Raw genomic sequence first — 27,958 nt, 5'->3', positions numbered from 1 at the left:
AAATAAAATTATTTTAAAAGTTCCAATATAATAGAAGTTCTTTAGGGGACCTATAGTTCGATAGAAGGCGTTTAAAAAACTCCTTATTAATAGAAGGCTTTTAAAGGACTTCCGTGTCAAAAAATGATCCACATCAAAATAGGGACAAAGGACTCTACCCGTCAAAAAAAGGACTCTAAATCAAAATAAATATTTAGAAGGTACAATAGAAAGCTTTAAAGGGCTTTTTCTGTCAAAAAAAAGCCCTTCGGAGGACTTCAATTCAGATTAAGACCTTTAAGAAGCTCTGATTCGATTTAAAGCTTTTGAAACAGGTTTTAGGGGTTTCAAATGTAAAAGAAGGCATTTAAAGTGCTTGCTATTCATAACTATCCTTCAGAAAGCATGGCCCTTAAAGAAGACCTTTGAATGGATTCCAAATTATTATGAGTTCTTTATAGATCATTCCATTCAGAAGACCTTTGTTCAAGCACCATAGAGGCAGCCTCTAAAGTGACTTCGATTCATTTGGCCATTTAAAGGCTCTACATCAATAAAAAGGCTTTTAAGAGCCTATATCTTTAAAACAAGACTACTGAGATCGTACATTTTCAGAAAAAGGCCTTTGAGAGGACCATGTGTCTTGGAAGATTTTCCTGCCATGAAAATTAAACAAGAAGCTATTGAAATGGGAGCCATTGAAAAAGCCCCTCATAGCCCCCATTATAAATAGAACCACTTAAAGGGTCTTCTATTGAAATTGGATCAGTTCAAAGTTCTGCTATTGAAAATAACTTCTATAAAAGCAGAGGCCTCTCCCTAGAAATTAAATTGAAATAAATAGAAGGCCTCAAAGGCATTCAAAAGGATACGACTTCAATACAAGGCCTTCAAAGAGATTTTATTTCTATAAAACTAGTTTTTTTTTCAATAAAAGGCCTCAAAATGCTTCCATTTCAATTATAAGCCTTTACAGGGTTTTCGATTTCGTAAAAGTCCTTTAAAGGACTTCCAATTTATTATGAATTTTTTTATACTTTGATGAACTTCAACAGAAAGGATCTCCTATGAAAGCAATGTCTTAAAAAGGACTCCAACACAAAACAAAACCAGAAAAAACCTTCACTTTAATAGAAGGTCCTGAAGGGAAGAACTTTAGGACCATTTAAAAAATTATACTTTGGGGGCGTTCATATGAATAGAAGAGCTTTGAAGATCATCCATGGTTGAAGGTCTTTAAAGTGCCCCTTCATCAACAAAAGAACTTTAAAGGGCTTCCATTCAAGACCCTTCAAGTATTCTAAGGGTCTGCAAATCAAAATATGATCTTTAAAGGGTCTCCATATAAATTAATGGCCGTTAGAGGGTTCCAACATAAAAGATATCCAATTAAGGACATTCATTTCAACGGAAAGTCTTTAAAAGGCCTCTATATCAGAAAAAAGTATCTTAAAGGACTTCAATTCATTTTAAGGTCCCTAGGGGGCTGTGATACTATAGAGGCCCTTCAAAGGTATATCAAGGACCTGCAAGGGTTTTCAATTTAAGCGATTACTTTTATATGCCTCCATACAGTCCCTTGGACAGCTCTAGTTCCATCAAATAAAAGCCTTTCGAACTAGACCTGAGCTTAGAACATAAGAAACATCTGAGAGGTCTTCTAATGGACTTCTATTGAAAAGGTTTTCCATAAAAACAAAATATACTCCCATATATAGAGGGCCTTCAAGGCCTATTGAAAACAGACATCCTTTGGAGTCCTAGTTATGCCAGCTATTGAAAACATTTTTTTTCGATAAGGACCTGAATGTATTCTGTGTAAATAAATGGAGATCTCTTAAGGGTAATTTGTAAAAGCTTTTAAAAGCCCTCTATTGCAAATATAAGCCTCTTAAGGGGCCTCTTTTTTACATAAAAGCTCTTTCAAAACATTTTATTTCAAAATAGAGCACATCAAAAGTTCATTTATTAAATATGAGCTTTTTAAAAGCGATCTCTTGAAAATAGAAGCCCGTCAACGATGTCTGGTTTCTGAGGGAGACCTACTTCTAGTAAAAAGCTCTTCAGACTGCTATTGAAAATTAACGCTTTTTATGTGTACACAAATGGGAGACTATTAAGGTTAATTTGTAAAAGCATTTTAAAAGCTCTTTATTTAGAATAGAAGGCCGTCGAAGCCACCTGGTTCCTGAGATCCCCTCTTTAGGTATTTTTGAAAGGAAGGAGTTCTTTTTATGACTGCTATCGAAAATTAAAGCTTTTCTCCTTTTTTCTGTGCACACAAGATGAAGACTCTTAAGGGTAATTTGTAAAAGCATTTTAAAAGCCCTCTATTGAAAATAGAAGCCCATCGGAGCCGCCTGGTGCCTGAGATTCCCTCCTGTAGCCCTGTGTAGCTAACTGTATGAATTATACCGATCACTTCACCATGCTGGTATCTAGTGCTGATGTTGTTATGATGTACCCGATTTCCAGATGGATTCATTCGATGCTATTAAATGCTCTCTGGCTGATGTTAACGTCACCAGCTCTTCTTCGGTCACTGTGGTGGCTAATGATGCGACTGCATCCAGGGCAGCGGCGGTGGATGTGGTCGAGAGACCTGGCAGTGTTGAGGCTGCTGAAATTTGATCACTGTAAAGTTGTTGTTTAAGCTGCTGTTGTTGTTGTTGTGGTGGTTTTGGTTCATGACTCAGCGTATGCTGCTGCTGCTGCTGCGACGGTTGAAAGCTCACCGTACTCGAGCCAACATGTTGGTGGTGTTTCAGCGAGGCTTTCAGCTTGTTCGATGTTTGATGCAAACATGACTGTTTGTTGATGTGATGCTGCTGCTGTTGCTGCTGATGATGATGGTGATGAGGACTTATGGCCGAGGATGCCGACGAGGAGGTATAGTAGCTGAGAAATCTACCCACATAGATGGCCGTAAGTGTGGCATAGATAATACCCATTACCGCACCGGCCATCACATCCGACCAGTGGTGCCAGTAGTCGGCCACACGACTCAACGATATAAACCAGGCCAGCGATAGAAACAGAAACTGCAACAAATGACGCAAGACACGATTCACACCACGACCACCCCGCCAGATGGCGTGCAGATAAAAGGCCAAAAACAGCATGGCATAGAAGGACAGCGACGAATGGGCACTGGGGAATGACACATACAGTTCGCGCAATTGACGAGCGGATAAATTGCGATTCGAACAATAGTATTGTTCGACAAATAGATTGCGATTCTTGGGATCGTCACACGTGGAGCCATCGTTCAGCTGGGGCCGGCAGGCCATATAGAAGTGGGGCCGCAAACGTCGCACCACATTTTTGGCCAACTCTGTGCTCAGGTAGGTGGCAATAAAACCAAAGCTAAAACAACCCAAACTAAGGCTGGTGTTTCGCAGATATTGCCTTAAACGGAAGTTATGACAGAGGCGCATTATCTCCACCACGCCGAGGAACAGCATGGGCAACAGTAGCATGCACACGAGCAGCATGGGCACGGTAATGGTGCACTCATGGTAGGGATACCTAATGCTGAGGTCACCACAAAAGAAACCGCGCTGATATGTCAGCATAGTTATGGCCAAGTTAGATGGATAGATAGCCTTCGTTGTAGATCTGTGTTGTGGGCCAAAATGGAATACATTCACTCGGGTTACAATGGATATGTTTTGGCTAGAGATTGGTTGCACACACACACACACACACGTCGTGGCTCTCTGGTCGGGCCACACACACACACAATACTTTCAAATACTTTGTAAATATTTGAATTCTTGTTCGTGTTGTTGTTGTTGTTTTTTGTTGCTGCCAATTGTTTGTGATTTTTTGCAGAATTTTCTTGAGTATGCTTTGTAGTTGCTTCGACTGGACACTTGACTGTCATTCACCTTTATTTGTTTTCCATGGAAAATTGCAAAAATTTGTTTTAGTTTTTTTATTTTTTTCTTTCTCCTTTTTTTAAATAGTTCTTTCCTCAATGCGTTTTGGTCTCCTTAGGCAGATGCCTTCTGCCGCTTAACAAAGCTGTAAACAGAAATAGATATTGATGATGAAAGATGTACGTTTTTTAACCTTTAAGACCTGGACATATACAGTGGCAAGCAAAAGTGTGAGATGGAAGCATAGTGGAAAATTTTGAAATTTTCGACATTAACATAAAACGTCGGAAAATGTTCAGTAGACAAAAATTAGTAAAAAAATGTTAAAAGTTTTTCGAAAAAAAAATGTATTTTTTCCTTAGACCCTCAAAAGCTGTGATTTTTTTCTATAGAAAACATAGAGGTTCTAAAAAAAAATTTAAGGCTTGAAAACATTTGATAGCAGATATTGCTGCTGAGAGCTGAAAGATTTTTTCAATTTTATTTCTAACAGAAAAAGTTGTATGAAAAGTTGATTTTTGAGCTTTTCTCAATTGAAGCAACTGAATGCTAAGAGGTTTCTTATACAGAAAAAATTGAAGATGAAAGCTTTTTTTAGTAAAAATCTAAGCTCGGTCATTTTATAGAAAAATTAAAACCCAATTTCTCACAGAAATGTGAGTAGAGATTTTTTCAAAAAAAAAGCTTTTTCGGTAGTTCAGAAATGAAGCGATTTTTTATAAAACAAACAGGCTCAGCATCTTTCCATGGAGAGCTTGAGAGCTTTATCTACCGAAGATACTCGAAGCTGGCTAGCCGAGAATACTTTGGTATTCAAATCAAAAAATCTACGCTCTGTAGCCGAAAGCCTTTTACAGGGTGAGATGAAAAAACTGCAATCAATTTCAGACTGCTGTCATTTCAAAGCCACAGGTGTTCAAAGTCCGACAGCTGTTAAAATTATTCCAGTGACAGTTCATTATATTGTTTACAAGCGTTCAAAAGCATTTTGGTGAGAATTTTTCAGAAAAAAAGTTATTCCAGATGGAATTCAAGCGTGATAGTCTGATTTCTTTATATTTGGCTGGAGAACCACAAGTGGCTATCGTTAGAGCACTCCAGCATTTAAATGTGAACAAATCTTTTGTGTCCCGTACCATCGCTCGTTACCGTGATACTGGTAGCGTAGCCCGACTTCAAGGAAGTGGACGGAAGAAAAAAAGCAACATCAGCAGAAATGGTTCGAAAAGTGAAGAAGCGACTTGATCGAAACCCGCGTCGCATTGGCCGAAAAAATGGCTCGTGAGCTGAACATATCGCATTATTCCATTCGGCAAATATTGACAAATGAGCTCGGGGTAAAGCCACTGGGATTCCAAAAGTACAAGAACTTACACCGCTACAGAAAGAAACCAGTAAAGAAAGTCTTAAAGTCGGGCGGGGCCGACTTTATGATACCCTACACCACTTTGCTAATTTAGTAGTGCTCCACATAACAATTAAAAGTTTTTATGGGAGAATTCAATCATACACGCTATGATTATAGTTATAATTTAAAGTTCAAAGGACTAAACATGCCGAAGCATTTGTATCTTTTAAATTCGGACTTGTATTGACCATTTGGTGCACAATTAATTTGAAATCGGATAAATATATATATATGGGAGCTATATCCAAATCTGAACCGATCTCGATAAAATTTGGCAAAGATATTTCTGAGCTGTATCTGATATATTTCCCTGAATATCGTTGTTACGGAGTGCATATTACGGTTGTGGGTAACAAATATAACAAATCGAATGAATAATATATATGGAGGCTATAGCTATATCTCAACCGATCTTCACCAAATTTGACATACTAGCTTCTAGACTCAATTCGGTCGTATGTGCCAAATTCCATTCCATTTGCACAAATATTAGACGTTTGGTGCACAATAAAAGGGAAATCGGCCGAAGTTATATATGGGAACTATATCCAAATCTGAACCGATCTCGATAAAATTTTGCAAATGTATTTCTAAGCTGTATTTGATATATTTCCCTAAATATTGTTGTTGCATAGTGCATATTACGGCGGCGGTGGACAAAAATAACAAATCGGTTGAACAATATATATGGGAGCTATAGCTATATCTGAACCGATTTCGATCAAATTTGGCATACATATTTTCAGGCCTAATTTGGTTGTATGTGCAAAATTCCATACAATTCGGGCTGATATTACACGTTTGGTGCACAATAAAAGGCAAATCGGACGAAGATATATATGGGAGCTATATCTAAATTTTGACCGATTATCTCCAATTTCAATAGGGTTCGTCCTTGGGCCAAACAAATGATCTGTGCAAAATTTCATCTGTATCGGGCAATAAATGCGACTTGTACTTTGTTTACAAAAATACATGGACAGACGGACGGACGGACATGCATAAATCGACTCAGAATGTGATTCTATGCAGATCATCAAAAGGAACTATGGGTCTATCTCGTTTCCTTTTGCCTGTTACAAACAAATGCACAAAGACATAATACCCTGACCACCTTGTGGTGTAGGGTATAAATAGACTCAAAAGAGCTAAAGAGTAGCTTCGCTTGGCCGAAAGTGAACAAACAAAATGATCGTGTTTACTTGCCAAAGAGGTCAGCTGAAAATGTGCACCTTCGGTTGGCCACCAGAACTCAAGCGCCGGCCATGGTGATGGTGTGGGCCGCCACAACAGCCGATAGCCGCTCTTCGCTCGTATAAATCGACCATGGCATCAGAATAAATGCCGAATATTATCGCGAGAACATTCTGGAGGGTGTATTAAAGCCTTGGGCACGCAACATTTTGGCCACAGACCTTGGACATTCCAAGAGGACTCAGCACTATCGCACTCAGCACGCGCCACCCAAGAATGGTTACAACATGAGGTTCCTCCCTTCATTTCGCACAATGGCCACCAAAATCTCTGGATACCAATCCGTTGGACTATTGTGTCTGGAGTATTTTGGAAAGCAAGGTTGACACTAAAAAATACCAAAGTGTCGATCACCTCAAGCAAGCGCTTCGCCGGAATGGGCCAAAATACCGCAGAGCAACATTCGGGCAGCGTGTGACAGTTTCATTGGCCGTTTGAAGGCCATAATTCGTGGCAAAGGTGACCAATTCGAACAAATCTCTACTAAAATCTATCTCTTCTATAATCTGATGCTATTTCCGACATTTTTTGCTTTCATTCAATAAAACTGAAAAAAAAAATTAAAAATTGTGGCGTTTGACTTTTTTGTAGTTTTTTATCTCACCATGTATGTTTTATCCGATTTCGGTTTTTTGTGCACCAAATGGCAAATATCAGCCCAAATTTTGGCATTTTCGATGGAATTCAGCCCCAAAAGCATGTACTTCAAATTTACTTCAAATCACATGCGAAATATGCACTCCACAACAAAAACATTTGATACCGGACATCAGATACTGCTCGAAAATAATTCTGGCAAATTTTATCGAGATCGGTTAAGAAATTCGTATAGCTTCGATATGCATCTTCATCCGATTTTACTGTTATTTCTCATCATATATGTAATAGCAGCCCAAATTGAATAGATTGATAAAATTTCGCTCAAATGTATGTTATGTCTGCAGGATTTTTGGTATTGAAAATGGGCCATGTAGGTCCACGTTTTGGTATAGCCCCTATATAACGGTACCTCCCAATATTCGGTATTTTGATGATTTTAGCGACATTATTCACCTGATTTTTTTCAAATTCCGTATTTGAAGTTCGTAATAGATACTGCAGCCTAAGACAGAAAATTGTCTGTACAGGTCCACGTATTCGTATAGCCCCCATTTAACGGTACCTCCCTATATTCGGTGTTTTAATGATTTTAGCAACACTATTCACCGTAACTGCTTCAAATTTGATAATTGAAGTTCGTAGTGAATGCTACAGCCTATGAAAGAAAATTGTCTGTGCAGATACACGTCTTCGTATAGCCCCAAAATAGCGGGACCTCCCGATATTCGGTATTTTGATGATTTTAGCGACATTATTTATCGGTATTGTTTTAAATTCAGTATTTGAAGTTCGTAATGGATGCTACAGCCAGAGACAGAAAATTGTCCGTGCAGGTCCACGACTTCGTAAGGCCCCAATATAACGGCACCTCCCGATATTCGGTATTTTGATGATTTTAGCGACATTATTCATCGGAATTGTTTTAAATTCAGTATTTGAAGTTCGTAATAGACACTACAGCCTGAGACAGAGAATTGTCTGTGCAGGTCCACGTCTTCGCAGAGCCCCCATATAACAGTACCTCCCGATATCCGGTATTTTCATGATTTTAGCGACACTATTCACCGGAATTGTTTCAAATTTGGCATTTGAAGTTCGCAAAGGACACTACATCCTATGACAGAAAATTGTCTGTGCAGGTCCACGTCTTCGTATAGCCCCCATATAACGGTAGCTCCCGATATTCGGTATTTTGATGATTTTAGCTACATTATTCCCCGGATTTTTTTTCCAAATTTCGCCTTTGAATATTGTAATGGCTTATGACAAAAGTTGCCTATGCAGGTCCACGTCGTCGTATAGACGCTAATATAACGGCTACATTCGGTATTTTTAAGATTTTAAAGATTTTTTTTTTTTGTTTGAAAATTACCAAATTCGTTCCTAATAATGGAGGGTATTCAAAGTTCGCCCCGGTCGAACTTACAACTTTTTTACTTCATTTTTAATTTTTATCGAAGTCATATTATGCACTATATAGTAATGTCATAGCCTCCATCAAATTTATTGCAAATCTACTCAGTGTTGGAAATAGTTCCCAAATTGTGACTACTCTTAAATCAGCATTCGAATAAGGTTCATAGTTGGTATGATCTACTTCACATAAATTCCCCATATAATTTTTTTTGTTACGGGAACTCTTAAAAATACACATATGGGTGTAATCTATCATATAGCCGGCCCGCCTGACTTCTGACATTTCCTACCGGATTTTTGAATTTTTTTTTTATTTTTATTTTTTTTTAATATTTTTTTTTTTTTTTGGGCCGTTGTTATGTTTGCTAGTCAAAAATCTAGGCCGATATGACCCATACGCACCCTTAAGCCAAAAAAAGCGCACATTGCTGAGACTACTCGAAATGTTCTGAAGCGAATTTTTTTAAAGAGATAAGTGGTCGAAAGCCTCTATAAAAATACTTTTTGTATATTTCCGCAATAACCTTGAATTTTGAAATCGCAAGTACGGTCAGTTTTATCATCTATATCGAAGTCTAAGATAAGGAAAAACCTCATATCTAAATTTTCGTTTAGGTGGCGCCCAACCAGTAGGTCGCTTCTCGGCAGAGAAGAAAAATGGCGGAGGCAGACTATGTGGTGAAATAAAACTCAAAACGCCATGTGGACTAAATTTTTATACGACATTTTTCAAGGGGTGAAATTCCTGGATATTATCTCTGGCAATTTCATTAAACTTACCGGGAGATTTAAGAGTGGCCTTGTTCCCGCGATATTATAAGCGAGTTAGAACTAAACAATACGTATGTCTCCTAACCGTTGTTTGCAACTGGCGAACCTATGCCAGCCTTCTCACATCTATAAGCCATATTTTCATTCAAAGATTTTTTTTCGTCAATTGGCGGGCAAATTAAAGCCATAAATCACATATATTTCCGTTGATAAATGTTTTTTTTTTTTTTTTTGGCGATACCCGGTCAAAAAATATTATTAAAATATTTTCTATGAAAACACAAAAACCAAAAAACGTTAATGCAATAACAACGCTTACGCTACGAATACTATTTGCTAAGACTTTTTCTTTTGAATAATTTAAAGAAATTCTTTTGATATCTGATTGGAAGTTTGCGTTTCAAAGTCGTCACCAAACGATAAGATAAGAATTCATATTATTTTTGCCTCAAACGAAACAGGGTAGAGCTACAGCAATTGCGTTTGATTTTTGTCGGTTATTTACCTTAATATTTTTAGGTTCAATAAGAAATTTAGTAAAAAAACAACAACATCTGGAGTATTGCAATAACAGGTAGTTCCATTCATACTTTTGGGCTATAATCGTCATACAATGGCATTTTAATCGCATCGAGTGACTAACTGGCGAATAATTTCATCAGTTACTGCAAACTGTTGAGTGGGTCTAATTAAACTAAAGCAATTTCCTTAAAATCAATTAATCGCAACACCTGTAATCAAAAATTCAATTAATCAATGATTCACAGCTCGCTAACCTTTGATTTAGATTTTTTCACGATTTCGAAACGGGGAGTGTCGAGATACAAACAAAATTCAAAGGAAGTTCTTCATTATTGAACTTTGTACAAAGATATTAGGGAAAGTTCTGAAAATAGTTAACAAATCTAAAAACCATCCTAAGAACATAATTCTGGGCAGAGGTGAATAATTGTTTTCCCATAAAAAAAACCTCGATAAGGAATTTTCCCAAAAAAAAAAAAAAAACAAAAAAAACACATCCTCGGGTCAGCTGAGAATGGATTTTTAACTAGAGGAAAAGCATCCTCAGGTCAGCTAAGAATGGATTTTTTCCTAGAGAAAAAAACATCTCTGCTGAGAATTTTTCTTATAGCTCCGCTGAGAATATATTTTTCCTATAAAGAAAACATCTACAGCAGCTCAGAGGATATCTTAGGAGAAATATCCTACGATTTTTCCCATTCAAGCCCTGAGTCCTTCATTCAGGCTGGATAAAGTCTGATACATTCCCACAGGTTTGGTGAAGCTGAGGACTTAATACAGGCTAGATAAAGTCTAAGTCCTTCATAGACATGAAGAAGTGTAAGGAATTCTTGCCAGCTGGATAATCTTGACTCTAGGTAGATAAAATTTTCATACAGGATAGATGAAGTCTAAGGCCTTCACAGAGGCTCGATAAAGCCTAACGCCTTCATACAGGCAAAATGTAGTTCGAGGCATTCATATAAGCTAGATGAAGCCTGAGTCCTTTACACAGGCTAGATCAAGGCTGAGGTTTTCATGCAGCCCAGATGAAGCCTAAGACCTTCGCACAGGCTAGATGATGCCTAGGACCTTCACACAGGCTAGATGAAGCCAGAGCCTTCATACATGTTATATGAAGCCTTTCAGGCTTTCATACAGGCTAAATGAAACCTAAGGCTTTCATGCAGGATATATGTAGCCTAAGGCCTTCATATACGGTGAAAGAAGCCTGAGGCCTTCATACAGGATATATGTAGCCTAAGTCCTTCACAGAGGCTCGATAAAGCCTAAGGCCTTCATACAGGCAAAATGTAGTTCGAGGCCTTCATATAAGCTAAACGAAGCCTGAGGTCGTCATACAGACTTAACAAAGCCTAAGGCAAGATGAAGTCTTAAGCCTTCATACAGCCTAGATAAAGCCTAAGGTCTTCATAGCGGCTAGATGAGGTCTTCATACAGGCTAGGTGAAGCCTGAGGTCTTCATACAGGCTAGTAAAGCCTAAGGCCTTCATAGAGACTAGATAAAGCCTGAGGTCCTCATACAGGCTAGGACTTCATGCAGGCTATTTGAAGTCTAAAACCTTCATACAGGCTATATGAAGTCTAAGTCTTCTTGCAAGTTATATGAAGCCTAAGGCCTTCACAGAGGCTAGGTGAAGTCTAGATGAAGCCCGAGGCCTTCATACAGGCTAGATGAAGCCTAAGGCCTTCAAACAGGTTAAATGAATGCAAAAATCCTTCAAACAGGCCACGTGAGACCTCAGAACTTCATACAGGCTAGATGAAGTCTGAGGCCTTCATAGAGGCTATATGAAACCTAAGGCCTTCATACAGGCTAGATGAAGTCTGAGGCCTACATAGAAGCTATATGGAGCCTAAGTCCTTTATACAGGTTAAATGTAGTTCGAGACCTTCGAACAAAATGGATGAAAGCCTAGAATTCTTCATATAAGCTAAATGAAGCTCGACGACTTCACGTGGACAATATGAAGACATGAGCTTTCATACATGAAAGCTTAAGCCTTCATATAGGCCAGTTGAAACCTGAGCTGTCATTTAGGTCAGTTGAAGCCTATGTTTGTCAAATAAGTTGAAGGCTTAACCTTCACTTGGGAAAGATAAAGGTCTGAATGTTCACATCGGTAAGTTGTAGGCCGGAGACTTCTCATGGGATAGTTAAAGGCATGAGTCTTCTCATGGGCCATTTGAAGGCCTAAACCTTCTCATAGGTCAGTTAAAGGCATGATCCTATTCATTTCCCGGTTAGAGCTTTAGCCTTCACATGGTCTGAATGAAGACCTAAGTCTTCAGTTTAACAAGGTAAAGCCGGAGTCTTCACATGGCCCAGATGAAGACCTGAATCTTCTCATGAGCTAGGTAAAGGCATGAGTCTTCACATTAGTCAGCTGAAAGCTTGGGTTAGATAAAGGCCTGAGACTTAACATGGTCTGGATGAAGACCTGAGTGTCCACATTGACCAGTTTAAAGACTGAAATTTCTTATGGGCCAGTTGAAGACCTTAGCCTTCTCATAAGCCAATTAAAGGCCTGAGCCTTCTCATGGGACAGTTGAAGGTCTGAGACTTCTCATGGGTTATTTGAAGGTCTGAGCCTTCTCAGATGGATAAAAACTTGAGCGTTCACATCGGTCAGATGAAGGTCTGAATCTTGTCATAGACTAGATAAAGGCATTAGTCTTCTCACGAACCAGATAAAGGTTCGAATCTTCTCATTGACTACATGAAGACATGAGTCTTCTCATGGGCCAGATGAAGGCCTGAGCCTTCTCCTGGGCCAGTTGAAGGCCTGAGAATTCTCATGAGGTCATTTGAAGACCTGAACCTTCTCATGGGCCAGATGAAAGCCTTAGCCTTTACATGGTCTGGATAAAAACATGAGCCTTCACATCGGAAGGTCTGAATCTTCTCAAGGACTAGATAAAGGCACGAGCCTTCACATGAGCCAGATAAAAGTTAAATCTTCTCATGGGCTACATGAAGACATTCGTCTTCACAAGAGTTAGGTGAAGGCCTGAGCCTACGCATGGGAAGGATAAAGGCCTGAGGTCTCACTTGTGCCAGATAAATGTCTGAGCCTTCTCATGGGTCAGATGAAAGCCTTAGTGTTCATATGGCCTGGATGAAGACCTGGGTCTTCACATCGGCTAAATTAAAGCTTTAGCCTTCACATGGACTAGATGAAGACCTGAGCCTTCACATAAGTCTTCAGGTGAATCAGGTAAAGCCAGAGCCTTCACAGCGACCAGATGAAAATCTGAATCTTCTCATGGACTAGAAACATGCATGAGTCTTCAATTGAGTCAGGTGAAGGCCTGAGCCCATGCATGGACCAGATAAAGTCCTGAGCTTTTACGTGTGCCAGATAAGGGCATGAGCCTTCACATGTGCCAAATAAAGGGCTGGACCTTCACTTGTGGCAGATTACGGCCCGAGCCTTCATAGGCTCCGACCCTCACCAGTGAAGGCATGCATGGGTCTGAGGCTTCATATGGTCCTACCGAATGCCTAAGTCTTCATATGAGCCTAATTAAGCCCTTAAGGTGGAAATACATATAGAGCTCCTCTGTGAAGAAGACAGCCAATGACTTCAGCCAGTCACAAATGCGTTTTATGTATTCTCACCTTTAGTCTTCATAAAGTCCTTATGGAATCATCGGCTTTTACATTGACTAGTGAAAGTCCTGAAGACTTTATCTAACCTGTATTAGTACCTGAGGATCTTCGCATGCGGCATTAAAAGGGTATCGGGTTTAATCGAGAACTGATGGATTCCTTTGTTCAAAATCCTATAAGAGCTAATTAATAAATTTTTTGGGATCTTCTTTTTATCCATTTTTTTACCACAATGTACACTTTTGTTCGCCACTGTATATATCTAGAATTAAAGGGAATTGTTTTTTTTATTTTATTTTTTATTTATTTATTTTATTTTATTTATTTATTTTATTTTATTTTATTTATTTATTTATTTATTTATTTTTTTTTTTTTTGATTATTTGTCTCTTTTTATGTTGTCGAGTCTCTCTTCGAACAATTTTGTCTGCCACTGTACATTGTTTGCATATGCATCGTTCTCGTGTGCATCGCTTCTCGTATTCAATTTTATGAGAACAAACACTTGAAAAATTAACAATTTTCTGCAATTCCACAATTTTTTTTTATTTTATTTTGTTTTTTTTTTTTTTTTTTTTAATTTTTCTATGCTACAGATTGAATGGACCGCTCTTTTTGACCTGATTTTTATTTTTTGTTTTTTGTCACTGAAGAAGTTTTTCATTTGAGTTGTTTATTACAGCGTTAGTTTTTTGTCTTAAATTTTTTCACATGAGCTCCACTGCAAAACATTAGCATTTTTTTTTTTGTCCCGCTTAATGAAAACCGACCGACCACTTTGTATGAATTATTAAATTAGCAAAGTAGGCAGTTGATAATAATTATTTTTTAATGGTTATTAATTGTGGTTATTAATTTATTTTTCTTTTGTGGGTTGTTTATTTAATTTGGATTTTAGCTTTGTTTAATTGGCAAATGCTCGTTCACTTTGTGTTTGGCTTTATTAACGCAATCTTATCAATTGCAGGTTGAATTCATTTCAATTTTATTTCGTCGTTTTTTTTTTTTTTTTGTTTACTTTCTTCCGCCGTTTGTTCATTCATACCCAACGTCCAGTTCTTAATGATAATGGAAATATTGTCAAGAAATTTTGAATTAATTTTTGTTTTTTTTGATTTTGTTATCTCAAAATTTTTGTTTTGTCACGTTCTCTAACTGTGGAGCTTCTTTCACATTATTATTATTATTATTTTTTGGAGGGTGTTTTTTTTTGTCTTTTTTTTGTTTTGATTTCTTATTCGTCTCTAATTTCTTTTTCTTTTCGTTTCGCTTTTTTTTATTTATTTATTTAAATTTTGCAAAATATGTCTCTTATAAAATCGTAAATTAATTTGTTGTCTTAACATTAATTTATGGCTTTGAAAATGAAAAGTGCATTTTAATTTTGAAATTATTTTTATTTTGACTTCGAGGCATTGCAACAAAGTCATAAAATATCTGATTGATCACTTGAAAATGTAAATATGTCAGTGCTTTGTGTGTGTGCAAGTGCCTAGGTTTTCTTTGCATTCAAGTGGTTTGCCGGCAGTTTAATTTTACAAAATTTATAACTTAAAAGCAACATAGCAATGTTTAAGTGGAGTTACAATTACGGAGGCTAGGTAAATTTAAAATTAAATGGATATGGCAGGCTCTTCCGTCGGACAAATGAAGATAAACATTTGGGCAAAAGTATAGGCAAGATTAAGACCTGAGACCTCATATGAGCTAGATGAAGGCTTTTACCTTATATAGGTAAGATAAAGGCATAATATCTCATATAGGTTAGATGAAGGCCTGATACCTCATATAGGCCAGAAAAAGGCCGAATAACCCAAGATGCAGGTCTGAGACCTCATATAGGCGAGATGACACCTCATATAAGCAAGATTAATGCCTGAGACCTCATATAGACAAGATGAAAGCTTGAGTATCATATAGGACAGATGGAGGTCTGAGCCTTTATTTAGACCAGATGAAGGCCTGAGCCATTATTTAGACCAGATGAAGGCCTGAGCCATTATTTAGACCAGATGAAACCTGTCTGAAACCTAATATATGCAAAATTATGTCCTGAGACCTCAAATAGCCCAAAGTGAAGGCGTAAGACTTTATATAGGCCAGATGTAGGCCGAAGACTCTATATATCCCAGATAGAAGCCTGAGACATCCCATGTATGCAAGATTAAGACGTGACACCTCAAGTAGGCCAAATGAAGTCATGAGACCTTGTATACACCAGATGGAGGCGTGAGATCCAATATACCCCAGATAGAGGTCTGAAATATCAACTGAAGACCTAAGACATCATATACCTCAAATATAATCCCGGGTTATAATAGAGAGCTGATGAAGGACTGATATCCCATATAGACGAGTTTAAGACCTGATACCTCACATAGGGCAGATGAAGGCCCGATAGGTAAGACAGGCAAGATGAAGACCTGGCATCTCAAGTAGGCCAAATGAAGTCATGAGACCTAATATAGGCCAGATGGAGGCCTGAAGCCCCATATACCACAGATAAAGGTCTGAAACATTAAATGAAGGCCTAAGACCTTATATACCTCAAATAGAAGCACGGGATATAATAGAGACCGAATGAAGGACTGACATCCCATATAGGCGAGATTAAGAGCTGACACCTCAAATAGGGCAGATGAAGGCCCGATAGGCAAGACAGGCAAGATGAAGACCTGACACCTTAAGTAAGACAAATTAAGTCATGAAACCATATATATGCTAGATGGAGGCCTGAGACCCAATATACCCCAGATAGAGGCCTGGAATGTCATATGGGCCAGATGAACACCTGAACTGTCATATTGGTCAGATGTCGACTTGATATTTCAGATGAATGCCCGAAGTGTCATGTTGACCAGATGAAGAGAAAATTAAGGCATGAGCAGATACACCCCCAATGAATGCATGAGCCTTAATACGGCCCGATGAACGCATGAGCCTTTATATACGCCAGATGAAGGCCTGAGCTTCAGTATAGGCCAGATGAAGGCTTCAGGGAAGTTATGTGTATGTTTCAGCCCTCATCTGACCTATATAGAGTCTCTGGAGTCTATCAGATCGGCATGAAGTCCCTGGACTTCAATCGACATATATAAAGTCCCTACACTTCATTTGACTGGTATAAAGTTCCTGGCCTATAACAAGTCTCTGGACCCTATCAGACCGGAATGAAGTACCTGGACTACAATAGACCGGTATGAAGTACCTGGAGCTCAACAGACATATATACATTCCCTGAACTTCATGTGACCGGCCTGTTGTTCCTGAACTTAATCAGAAGTCCCTAGACTTCATCTGACTGGTATGACATCATGGACTTTACCTGACTGGTATGAAGTCGCTGAATTTCACTTGATCTTTCTGAAGTCCCTGGACTTCAGCTGGCCTATACGAAGTTCCTGGACTTCATGTGACCTATATGAAGTCTCTGGACTTTATGTAGCCTATATAAAGTCCCTGGACTTCCTGTGGCCTATATGAAGTCCCTGAACTTCGTGTGGCCTATATGAAGTCCCTGGACTTCATGTGGCATATATGAAGTCCCTGGACTTCATCTGGCCTATATGAAGTCCCTGGACTTCATCTGACCTATATGAAGTCCCTGGACTTCATCTGACCTATACGAAGTCGGTGGACTTCATGTGGCCTATATGAATTCCCTGAACTTCATCTGGAATATATGAAGACCCTGGACTTCATGTGACCGCTGTGAAGTCCGTGAATTGTATGTAGCCTATATGAAGTCCCTAGACTTAATCTGGCTTATATGAAGTCGGATGTTTTATTAAAACCCTGGACCTGGCTTTAGCTGTCGTATATGAAAAACTCTTTGCTTATAAGAATGATCTAGACTTCGTCTGACCTAATGCAACGTCCTTGGCCCATATAAAGTCTGTCCATCATTTAGCCTGCAAGAAGTCTGCGGCTTTTTCTTAGAAACTTCTTCTTAGACTGTCCAAAAAATCGGGCCTCTATCTGACTTGTATACTGACTCTGGACTTCGGCGTTTATACGATTTCTGACCTCTCTTTTCTGGTGCTTATGATAACTAGCAATTTTAAAATAATTGTTGTTCTATTTCAGTTCATAATTTAATATCGGAAAATGGGATTTTGTCCAAAGGGCAAAATTGTTTGTAGAAAGTTATCAGTGACGTAAATATATCTATAATTGAGGTGGTATTAATATAAGTGGTGCTGTATGCAAACTAAGAAGTCAGCAGTGCTACAGATACAGACAAGTTAATAGCCTCTATAATTTTTAATGCAAAAAATTATTAAATTATTGATTAAGTTTTCTTTATTGTATTTGTGGTCCGCGAGCTATTTATGGTGCACTTGATTTCAAGTCTTTATCTGAGTACCATATATGTCCAGCACTGATTTGTAACTTCGTTTGCAAATATCCGTTTCGTCACTAAGATTACTTTTTAATTTCAAAACTCCCGCCATCAATCACCGCCGTTTGTGTTCGTTGACATGAAGTTGCTTTTCTGTTCAATATTCAATGACTTCGATTGTTTCCAAATCTCTTTAATGTGGCCTGATTACGATTTCCATTATTGGTGGTAGCAAAGCACTTTTGCAAAACATTTATATATATTATTATTGTTGTTGTTATCATTTTTACCAAGAATATTGCAACATTTCCAAACAACAAAGCAACTGTTCTTGCATTCGAGTCATAGCCATTGAATGATGAATGACTAATATATGGATGTTTGACTTGAATGCAACTTTGTTGTGATTTACATAAGTGAGCGATTATTTTAAAAATAGTGGAAAAAAAATCCAAAACAATGAATTGTCCTTGAAAAAAGAGGAGGGTGGGGGGTTGAATACATAAATTGCCAAAAAAAAAGAAAAATTAAAGCCATGTCACCTAAGGTCTTTGTGGTAGATTATATAATATTGTAAAGCGGGGCTTTGTTGCACAATCCAACTTTGATTAATCACCCACAATTTAAATTGTCTTTGGGGCGAGCAATTTATGTCGAATGCAATTTTCAACTACAAATTGAAATAATTACGAAATTGTTGTGGACAATGAATGGTTAAGTTATATCACCGTACAGGTATACAATTGTGTTTTAAATAATTTTTCAGAGAGAGAATTGTATATAACGTTTGAAAATTATTTTTAAAATAATAGTCCATAGGAATTAAAAATAAGTTTTGTGGGGGAGGTAACAGCAGATGTGGACCGATATATTCCATCCTCACATCAGTTCTTGTATTAGTAGAAATATTGGGATGTGTCAAGTTTGAAAATAATCGAATGGTCATTCCGCGTTTTATAAGCTTCATAGTTATTAAAAATCTTTAACCCTTTGTGGGGGAGTTAACAGAAGGAGCTGACCGATATACCCCATCTTCACAGCTGATTATGTATTGATAGAAATATTGGGATGTGTGAAATTTGAAGAGAATCGCAAACTATCAGAGATATAATTATTCAAAATTTTGAATCTTTTCGATGGAGGTACCAGAAGGAGTTAACCAATATATTCCATCTTCACACCAGACCTTGGGTTAATAAAAATATTGTGATGTGTGTAATTAGAAGATAATCGGACTTTTACATCACATTTTATAAGAGTTATAACTATGCAAAATTTTGACCCTTTGAGAGTGAGGTACTTGATGGAGGAGACCGATATTGTCCATTTTAGCACCTGATCTAGCATAGCGACATATATTGTGATTTGCAAAGTGGGAATCGGATTTTTTTTTTTTTTTTTTTTTTTTTTTTTGAAAATGTTGACCTTTTGCCCATCTGCAAACTCAATCTAAGTGTGACAATAATATTGCCATGTACCAAGTTTGGATCAAATCGGATACTCCCTTTGAGAGTTATTGTGCTCTAGCCAGCCAGACAGACAGAAAGATACATGGACGTACGGACATCGCCAGATCGACTCCAAATGTCCTCAAACGTATTTGGCCCAAAAAGACATAGTATATGTGAAACGGTTATTTCGATGGGGCACGTTTTGGCCGTATCAATTGATATATATCCTTTCTAAACATATGGCTGAGGATAGAATGAGAAACTTAACACCCCTCAGATGAAGTTCAGGGACTTCATATCGGTCAGATGAAGACCAGGGACTACGTACCGGTCAGATAAAGTCCACGGCTTTCTTCTGAGGAGAAACCTTAGAAGATCTCCCAGATCAAGTTTGGTTGTCTCAACAACCTGCGTATTACTCCATGCTGATATTTTCTTGATTTGACTGGGTTGACTGTGTTGACCTCTGTGGTCGAGTATACTGGCCGTTAGAATATTTATGATAGTTGGTCCTGTCTTAGTACTAAACCAGTACAGAGTCTCTGCGATTGCTTGGATTTTCGCCCTGAGAACGATGATATGGTCTGTCGGTTCATCCCCGAGGTCCTCCATAATGAGGCCTAGCCATTCGGTTGCGGTTCATCTCATTGAAGACTGGGACGAGCTATTCGGCTGCTCATTGCAACTTAGGTAGGGTTTCAAACAGCTGATCGTTAGTTTTGATCTCACATTTATTGTCAGATTGAGATTCTAAAAAATTCTGATATTGCGCTGTTTATTCATTGCTGATGGACAGTCTACAAGGTGGATTTTCTCCGGGAGAACCGGTAGGTAGAGAGAATTTTGAATATCTAGGTCTTCTATAAAGAGATTGTGTCTCGTTCTGTCCTCTAAGTTTAAGCCGTCCGTGAAGCATCAGATTTCAGGTGGTATATTGGATAGGGTATCGTTGTTTCACGAGAAGCTAATTTTATTCTGAATTTCGTTGAAATATTGGATCCTATATTGAATTTGATCGTTTGATGCAATATTGTATGACCTTTATTGATCCTCTATTCTCCTACAACCGCTCTTAGCCTCATGGCAGCCTCATACCTAAGCTGTATCTCTATGAGGTGAATATAAAGAATAGTCTTTAAAGCCCTCCTGATATTGGACTTCCATTGCTATCCACTGGAATTGTATGAACTTCTGCACAATAAGTTATTTGTGAGTACTTTATAAGTTCTTTGTGAGTACCTTACCCCATGGAAGTGATTTGTCTATATAGGTCTGTGATATTTTATATCCCCCTTTTACGGCACCCCCGATATTTGATAATTTTAGGGACATTATTTCACCCGAATTGTTACAAATATCGTATTTGAAGTTCCTAATGGAAACTTCAGTCTGTGACGGAACATTGGCTGTGTAGGCCAAGTTTTCGTATATATCGGTTTAAAATTTTGTATTTAAAGTTCCTAATGGGTACTACAGCTTATGACGGAAAAGTGATTTTAATGATTTTAGCTACATTATTCAAATTATTTTTTTTAAAGTTGGTATTTGCGCCTACGACAGAACGTTGTCTGTGTAAGTCCAGGTCTTTGTATAGCCCCCATATAACCGTACCTCTCTATATTCGTTAATTTGATGATTTTAGCGACACTATTCACCTTTTTTTTTTAATTTCGCATTTGAAAATTTTAGTGACTTATGACAAAACTTTAAGATTTTAACGGATTTTTTTTTTTGAAAATTGTCGAATTCGTTCCAAATGTTGGAGGTATTCAATGATCGCACGGCCGAACTTACAGCTTTTTTACTTGTTTTTTTTTTTTTAATTTCCATTTTTTTTTTTTTTTGTAAAATTATGAGGAGAAAAATTTATCACCACTTTATAGGTTAAAATTCAATTTCTTTATTTATGTTTCTAATTATTTTCGAGTTTGTAAAGGTATCGCGGCAATTATTTAAATTTGGTATTTTAATAATTGTTTTCATAGTTTAACAATTTATTGTGCTCCACTTAGAATTTAGGATTAATTTTCACTATCGTTACCAGCAAATTTGCAAAGTATTTTAGGTTTTTAAATTTATTTTTTATAATTTTTTTATTTATCTTTTTTTATTATATATATTTTAGTTTTTCATTTTTAAATATTTAATTTGTTTTATTTATTTATTTTTTATTCATTTATTATTTTTTACTTTATATTTTTAATAATTGTAGTTCAATTTATTATTTTTTTATTTTAATTTTTTTAATAATTTCTGATTTAAAATTTTAATTTGTAGCTGATCTCAATTTTTTGGCTATCTCAATCCCTTCACATTTTTAATTTGACTGAAAATTGCTTGAAGAAATTTAAATTTTTTTCCGTAAAAAAACGTTTGTCATTTTATCCATTTTTATTTTTTTTTGGCTATCTTAATCCCTTCACATTTTTAATTCGACTGAAAATTGCTTAAAGAAATTTAACTTTTTTTCGTAAAAAACGCTTGTAATTTTATTCACTCCAAAACCATTTTAAATTTAATGTTCTTTTCTTTTTTATCAAAAATTCAAGAACAAAAAATTTTTATTTTATAAATTGATGTTTATTTCATTTTTTTTCTAATCTTGAGGAGAAATCTTTTATAAGGCTTCATATTACGAAATTGAAATAGAAATTTTATTTCCAAAAAAAAAAAAAAAAAAACACTGATTTTTTCTCCAAAAATTTTTAATAAATTTAAGTTTTTTTGTATTGAATGGTCACCCACTGCTTGTTTTATTTATTTTATTGATTTCAGAATCAAAAAGTAAGCATTTATTATTTTTTTAATAAATTCTAAATTTAAATATTATTTCAGAACTGAGCGGGGCACTTAATCCCTTCAAAATGTCTAATGGAAATGAAATTTCCCCAACGGAATTTTAGAGATTTTCCTTGTCGTAAAAAATAAAACACTTGAATGGATAAAATCCATTCCTTTCCACTTCAAAGCAATTTTAAATTTTATTTTATTTTTTTTTTTTTTTTCAAAACTTTTTTTTTATCAAAAATTCAATTAATTTCTTATTGTTTTTCCTTAAGAACAAAAAATCTGGATTTTATGAATTTATGTTTATTTCATGGGTTTTTTTAATCTTGAGGAAAAATTAAAAAAAAAAAAATAATAATTTCCAAAAAAAATATTTTTTTCTCAAAAATTTCAGCACAAATTTCAATTTATTTCTTTTTTATTTATTTATTTATTTATTTATTTATTTATTATTATTTTTTTTTTTTTTTTTTTTTTTTTGAGTGAGCTGGCCTCTTATTCACTGTTTCTTTTATGTATTTAATTGATTTTGAATCAAAAAGTAAGCATTTATTATTATTTTTTTAATAATTTCTAATTTTAAATATTATTTCAGAACTGAGCGGCGGTCTTAATCCCTTCAAAATGTCTATTGAACTGAAATTTCCCTAGCGGAATTTTAGAGATTTTTTTTGTCGTAAAAACTAAAACACTTGTCATTTTATCCATTTCTTTCTTTTATCCATCTGGGCTGGCCATTTATTCCCTGTTTCTTTTATGTATTTTTATACCCTACAACACTATGTGTTGGGGGTATTATAAGTTTGATTGGGCCAGAATTTATGTAACACCTCGAAATATTGGTTTCCCATATAGGAAAGTATATATGGATCTTCCTAGCTCGCCGAGCTGAGTCGATCTAGCTATGTATGTCCGTCCGTCCGTCTGTCCATGTTAATTTGTAATCACTCTACAGCAATTATGGCCCGATCTTCACGAAATTTAGAATGTAGGTGGGGTTAAGGTCAGAATAGAACCCTATTTCTTTTGGAGATGATCGCATAATATTTAGGGGTTGAAATGGACCAAATACTGAAAAAATGTCGGATTTTGCAGTAGCTATACAGGTCGCAATTATAGACCAATCGACGCGGAATTGCGCATGTAGCTAGAGTTTAGGGCGGGGAAGAAGCCTACCAATTTGGGTGGTAATCGGATAATATTTAGCAGGTAAAATAGATCATATCTTTTGTGTTGAAAAAATTCAAAATTTTTCATTAAACCGCGAATATTTTAAATCCCGCCGAAATCAAAAGCCATGACAAGGTTACTTCTGATCTTTACATTCATGTTAACATCCATCAAATCGGATATACAGCAAAATATGTGCGATATATATGTCTATCAAAGAAGATATGCTTGAAAGATCTCTTATATGTCGAGAACGGCTGAACTGATTTCGACAGTTCTCATTAATTCAGAATGGCCTCTTGGCAGGAAAAAGAAAGACGTCTAAAAATAGCATAAAAATATCTCTCTAAAGATGAAAATATTGATTTTGTAAAATTTTCTCATATTTTTTTCAATTTTGTCATATTTTTGGCATATTTTCATTTTGAATTAAACATTTGGTAATTTTTCTACAGCTAACAAAACTAAGTATTTGGGATATCAGGATATCATATACAGATCGCATTTATGGCCCGATCCTTACGAAATTTTGCATGGGGATAAGATGAGGGTCAGAATAGGAGCCTTCTCTTTTTGGAGATGATCGCCATATATTTAGGGGTTGAAATGGACCAAAAAAACTGCAAAATTGTCAGCAAGTCGTAATTATCGCCCGATCCTCACGCGCAATGGAATGGAGGTTACCGGACATTGCAAAAGCCAAATAGTTTTGGATGGCCATCCAAAAATATTCAATGTGTGAAATAGTTTGCCAAGTTTTGTAGACAAAATACGAAAATATCCATTCCTGTGGCTTTTTGGAGAATTCACAAATGCAGGAAAGATGCACTTCTGACTATTTCTTTGAAGAATATTGTCAAATGTCTGTATCTCATATAGATGCGTTTCAGTCAAAAACCAATAATAAATGTTAATCTTTTGCCACTTCTGAGAGATTATAGGTCTTTGGGAAATATTGGTTCCAGATCTAGGAAGACCATTTACGTGCAACATCTACCAATAAATTGGAAATAAGCAAATTCGTTTAAGTTGCAATTTTTCGAAAATTAGAGAACGAAACCTGACGAAACCTGGTTTTCTTTTATTATTTGTCACATCTTGTGGAATTCTTTCGAGTATCTCGCCTACATAAACTGTATGGTTTATTATAGTGTTGTAGGGTATTCAACGGTCGGCCCCGCACGACTGTAGCCTTTGCTTACTTGTTTTTTTTTTTTATTTTGAATCAAAAAAGTAAGCATTTATTATTATTTTTTTTTTAATAATTTTTAATTTTAAATATTATTTTAGAACTGAACGGCGGTCTTAGTTCCTTCAAAATGTCTAATTGAACTGAAATTTCCCCAGCGGAATTTTACGGATTTTCTTTGTTGTAAAAAATAAAACACTTGTAATTTTATCCATTCCTTTCCACTTTAAAGCCATTTTGAATTTTATGTTATTTTTTCAAAACTTTTTTTTTATCAAAAATTCATAAATCCAAAAAAAAAATAAATAAATAATAATAATTTCCAAAAAAATGATTTCTTTTTGTGTGGGCTTGCCACTTATTCACTGTTTCTGTTATGTATTTTATTGATTTTGAATCCAAAAGTAGGCATTTATTATTATTTTTTTTTAATTTTAAATATTATTTTAGAACTGAGCGGCGGTCTTAGTTCCTCCAAAAATTCTAAATAAACTTAAATATCCCCAGCGGAAGTTTAGAGATTTTCTTTGTCGTAAAAACTAAAAAACTTGTCATTTTATCCATTTCTTTCCACTTCAAAATCATTTTAAATTTTATGTTCTTTTTTCAAAACTTTTTTTTTAATCAAAAATTCAATTAACTTCTTATTGTTTTTCCTTAAGAACAAAATAATCTTGATTTTATACATTTATGTTCATTTCATGGTTTTTTTAATCTTGAGGAAAAATTAAAAAAAAAATTATTTTTTTCTCAAAAATTTAACCATAAATTTCAATTTATTTATTTATGTATTATTGTTATTATTATTATTATTATTATTTTTTTTTGAGTGAGCTGGCTGTTTCTTTTATGTGTTTTATTGATCTCAGAGTCAAAAAGTAAGCATTTATTTTTTTAATAATTTCTAATTTTAAATATTATTTTAGAACTGAGCGGCGGTCTAAATCCCTTCAAAATTTCTAATTGAACTGAAATTTCCCCAACGGAATTTTATGGATTTTCTTTGTCGTAAAAAAAATAAAACACTTGTCATTTTATCCATTCCTTTCCACTTCAAAGCCATTTTATATTTTATGTTTTTTTTTTCAAAACTTTTTTTATTAAAAATTCACTTAACTTCTTATTGTTTTTCCTCAAGAACAAAATAATTTTGATTTTATAAATTAATGTTTATTTTATGGTTGTTTCTAATCTTGAGGAAAATCCAAAAAAATGATTTTTTTCTCAAAATTTAACCTTAGATTTCAATTTATTTATTTATTTTATTTATTTATTTATTTTATTTTTTTTTTTTTTTTTTTTTTGAGTGGGCTGACCTCTTATTCACCCTTTCTTTTATGTATTTTATTAATTTTGAATCAAAAAGTAAGCATTTATTATTATTTTTTTTTTAATAATTTTAAATATTATTTTAAGACTGAGCAGCGGTTCCTTCAAAATTTCTAAATAAACTGACATTTCCCCAGCGCAATTTTACGGATTTTCTTTGTCGTAAAAAATAAAACACTTGTGATTTTATCCATTTCTTTCCACTTCAAAGCCATTTTAAATTTTATGTTCTTTTTTCAAAACTATTTTTTTATCAAAAATTCAATTAACCTCTTATTGTTTTTCCTCAAGAACAAAATAATTTTGATTTTATAAATTTATGTTTATTTCATGGGTTTTTTTCTAATCTTGAGGAAAAATCTTTTTAAAAGCTTGAAATTATAGCTTTATGGTAAATTTAATTTCCAAAAAAAAAAAAAAAATCACTGAATTTTATTTTTTTGAATTTTCCCATAAATTTCAAAATTTTTTATTGAGTGGGCTGGTCACTCATTCACTGTTTGTTTTATGTATTTTATTGATTTTGAATCAAAAAACCAGGCATTTTATTTACGATGCTTTTAAAAAACGCCCGTCGGCCAACCAGCGCAATACGAAGCCCATCGAGATGTTTGCCGACTGATAGGCTTAATTACATGCTTCATTTTCAAAAAGAGCGGTCATAAATTTCAATTTGTTTCTGTTTTGTGTTTCACAAATTTGTTTCAATTCCGTGTTTGAGTTTCACTTTCATTTATCAAATGTTTTGTTTTGATTGTGTTTTTCGTTTTTTTTTTTTTTTTTTTTTATTTATTTTTTTTTGGTAACATGGCTTCTTACATTTTTATTTGTTGTTGAGCGTCCGGACGTTAAAACGTCACACGTTATGGTTATTGAATTTTATTTCGAAAAATAAACGCGCTCGCTGATCTCGAGTTGTTATTTTGATTTTTATTTCCGAACCTAATGATGCTCATTACAAGCCTCACTTTGACAAAAAGTGGTCGCTTAGTTTTTATATTTCAGCTTTATAAAGCTTTGCGCGATTACAGACGACACTTTCGGCTTCACCGCGACTAAAAATGGCCATAAAAACCACAATGTATCGATCACCGTAAAAGCGATGATGGCCTATCATACGCTTTGAGATTACGGATCACTTGCGCCACTAGACGTTGACGATAATGATGAAGAAGAAGAAGAAGAGTTAATAAGCTCTAGCGATTTATTTGATAGCCGCGCTCGTTAGCTAGTAGTACACGCGTTTCCGATTGATGCTGGTCGCCAGCGTGACAAAATTGTTGAGCTGTGAGCTACTTGTTAGGTGTCAGTCAGGCTGCTTGTAACGCGATTGGGAGAAAAAACAATTTTTGCGCGTCACCCAGCTTTCGGCTTTGCAACATGAAACGTTTGCAATGATCTTTCAACGAATGAATGAAACCGCACGAAAACCTGACGACATGCGGCTGCTGACAGTCGGGGGCTAGTTGTTTGCTTGGCTGAGGTTTGACTATTTCTACGCTCTGCCTATTGCTATTGCGTTTGAGGAGCGCATTGTTGACAACGTTGACGTTCATACCAATCAAATGTTGTTCTGCTAACGTTGTTCTCCATCAAGTGATTGCAACAGAAGTTGGCCTGCCGATCGCCGCCGACTTTGAGGGTTTCCAACGAAGTTATGAAAACAAGAGTTACAGCGCCGCCACATTGAAGTCTCCTCCACACGTTTTCAATGACTGAGTGGTTTATGATTACAATTCGAATTGGTAATTGCGGTTAAGGCGGGAGCGTTCGTGTTCTGCCACGCGGCGACGTTGACGTCCACTGCCCTCAATTGTCGTTGGGATTTTGTTTTGCCACAAAAAACAACTCCGCCATCACCACCACTCGTATTTTGTTTCTGTTTGTTTTACTTTTCGAGTGTCTGTTTTTATACCCTCCACCATTCTATGGAGGGTATATTAGCTTTGTCATTCCGTTTGTAACTCCTCGAAATGTTCATAATAGACCCTAAAGAAGTATATTTATTCCAAGAAGATCTAGAGATGTCCGTCCGTCACTCTGGCTTCCGAACGAAATGAAGTAGGTTGATAAAATTTTACTCAAATGTATATTATGTATGCAGGACTTTTTGTATTGAAAATGGGCCATGTAGGTCCACGTCTTCGTATAGCCCCCATACAAAGGTACCACCCCGATATTCGGTATTTTCATGATTTTAGCGGCATTAATCACCAGAATTGATTGAAATTTGACATTTGAAGTTC

At 35.8% G+C, this 27,958-nt stretch overlaps 1 protein-coding gene across 1 annotated transcript; it reads right to left on the bottom strand.

Moving 5' to 3' along the window:
* Positions 1–201: 201 nt before the first annotated feature.
* LOC101893716 (putative phosphatidate phosphatase) lies at positions 202–27,470 on the bottom strand. The gene is made up of 2 exons (XM_059131226.1): positions 26,532–27,470; positions 202–4,005 (listed from the first exon to the last, which is right to left on the bottom strand). Exon 2 carries the CDS (start codon positions 3,552–3,554, stop codon positions 2,433–2,435), a length of 1,122 nt encoding a protein of 373 aa, XP_058987209.1. The 5' UTR covers positions 3,555–4,005; positions 26,532–27,470; the 3' UTR covers positions 202–2,432.
* Positions 27,471–27,958: the final 488 nt, after the last annotated feature.

This window comes from Musca domestica, unplaced genomic scaffold (assembly GCF_030504385.1).
Source record: "Musca domestica strain aabys unplaced genomic scaffold, Musca_domestica.polishedcontigs.V.1.1 83, whole genome shotgun sequence".
Classification (NCBI taxonomy): domain Eukaryota; kingdom Metazoa; phylum Arthropoda; class Insecta; order Diptera; family Muscidae; genus Musca; species Musca domestica.
This window is presented reverse-complemented; position numbering and strand designations above follow the sequence as displayed.

Coding starts and splice junctions, on each gene's coding strand:
- LOC101893716 (XM_059131226.1), bottom strand. CDS start 3,554: ATGCTGACATATCAGCGCGGTTTCTTTTGTGGTGACCTCAGCATTAGG.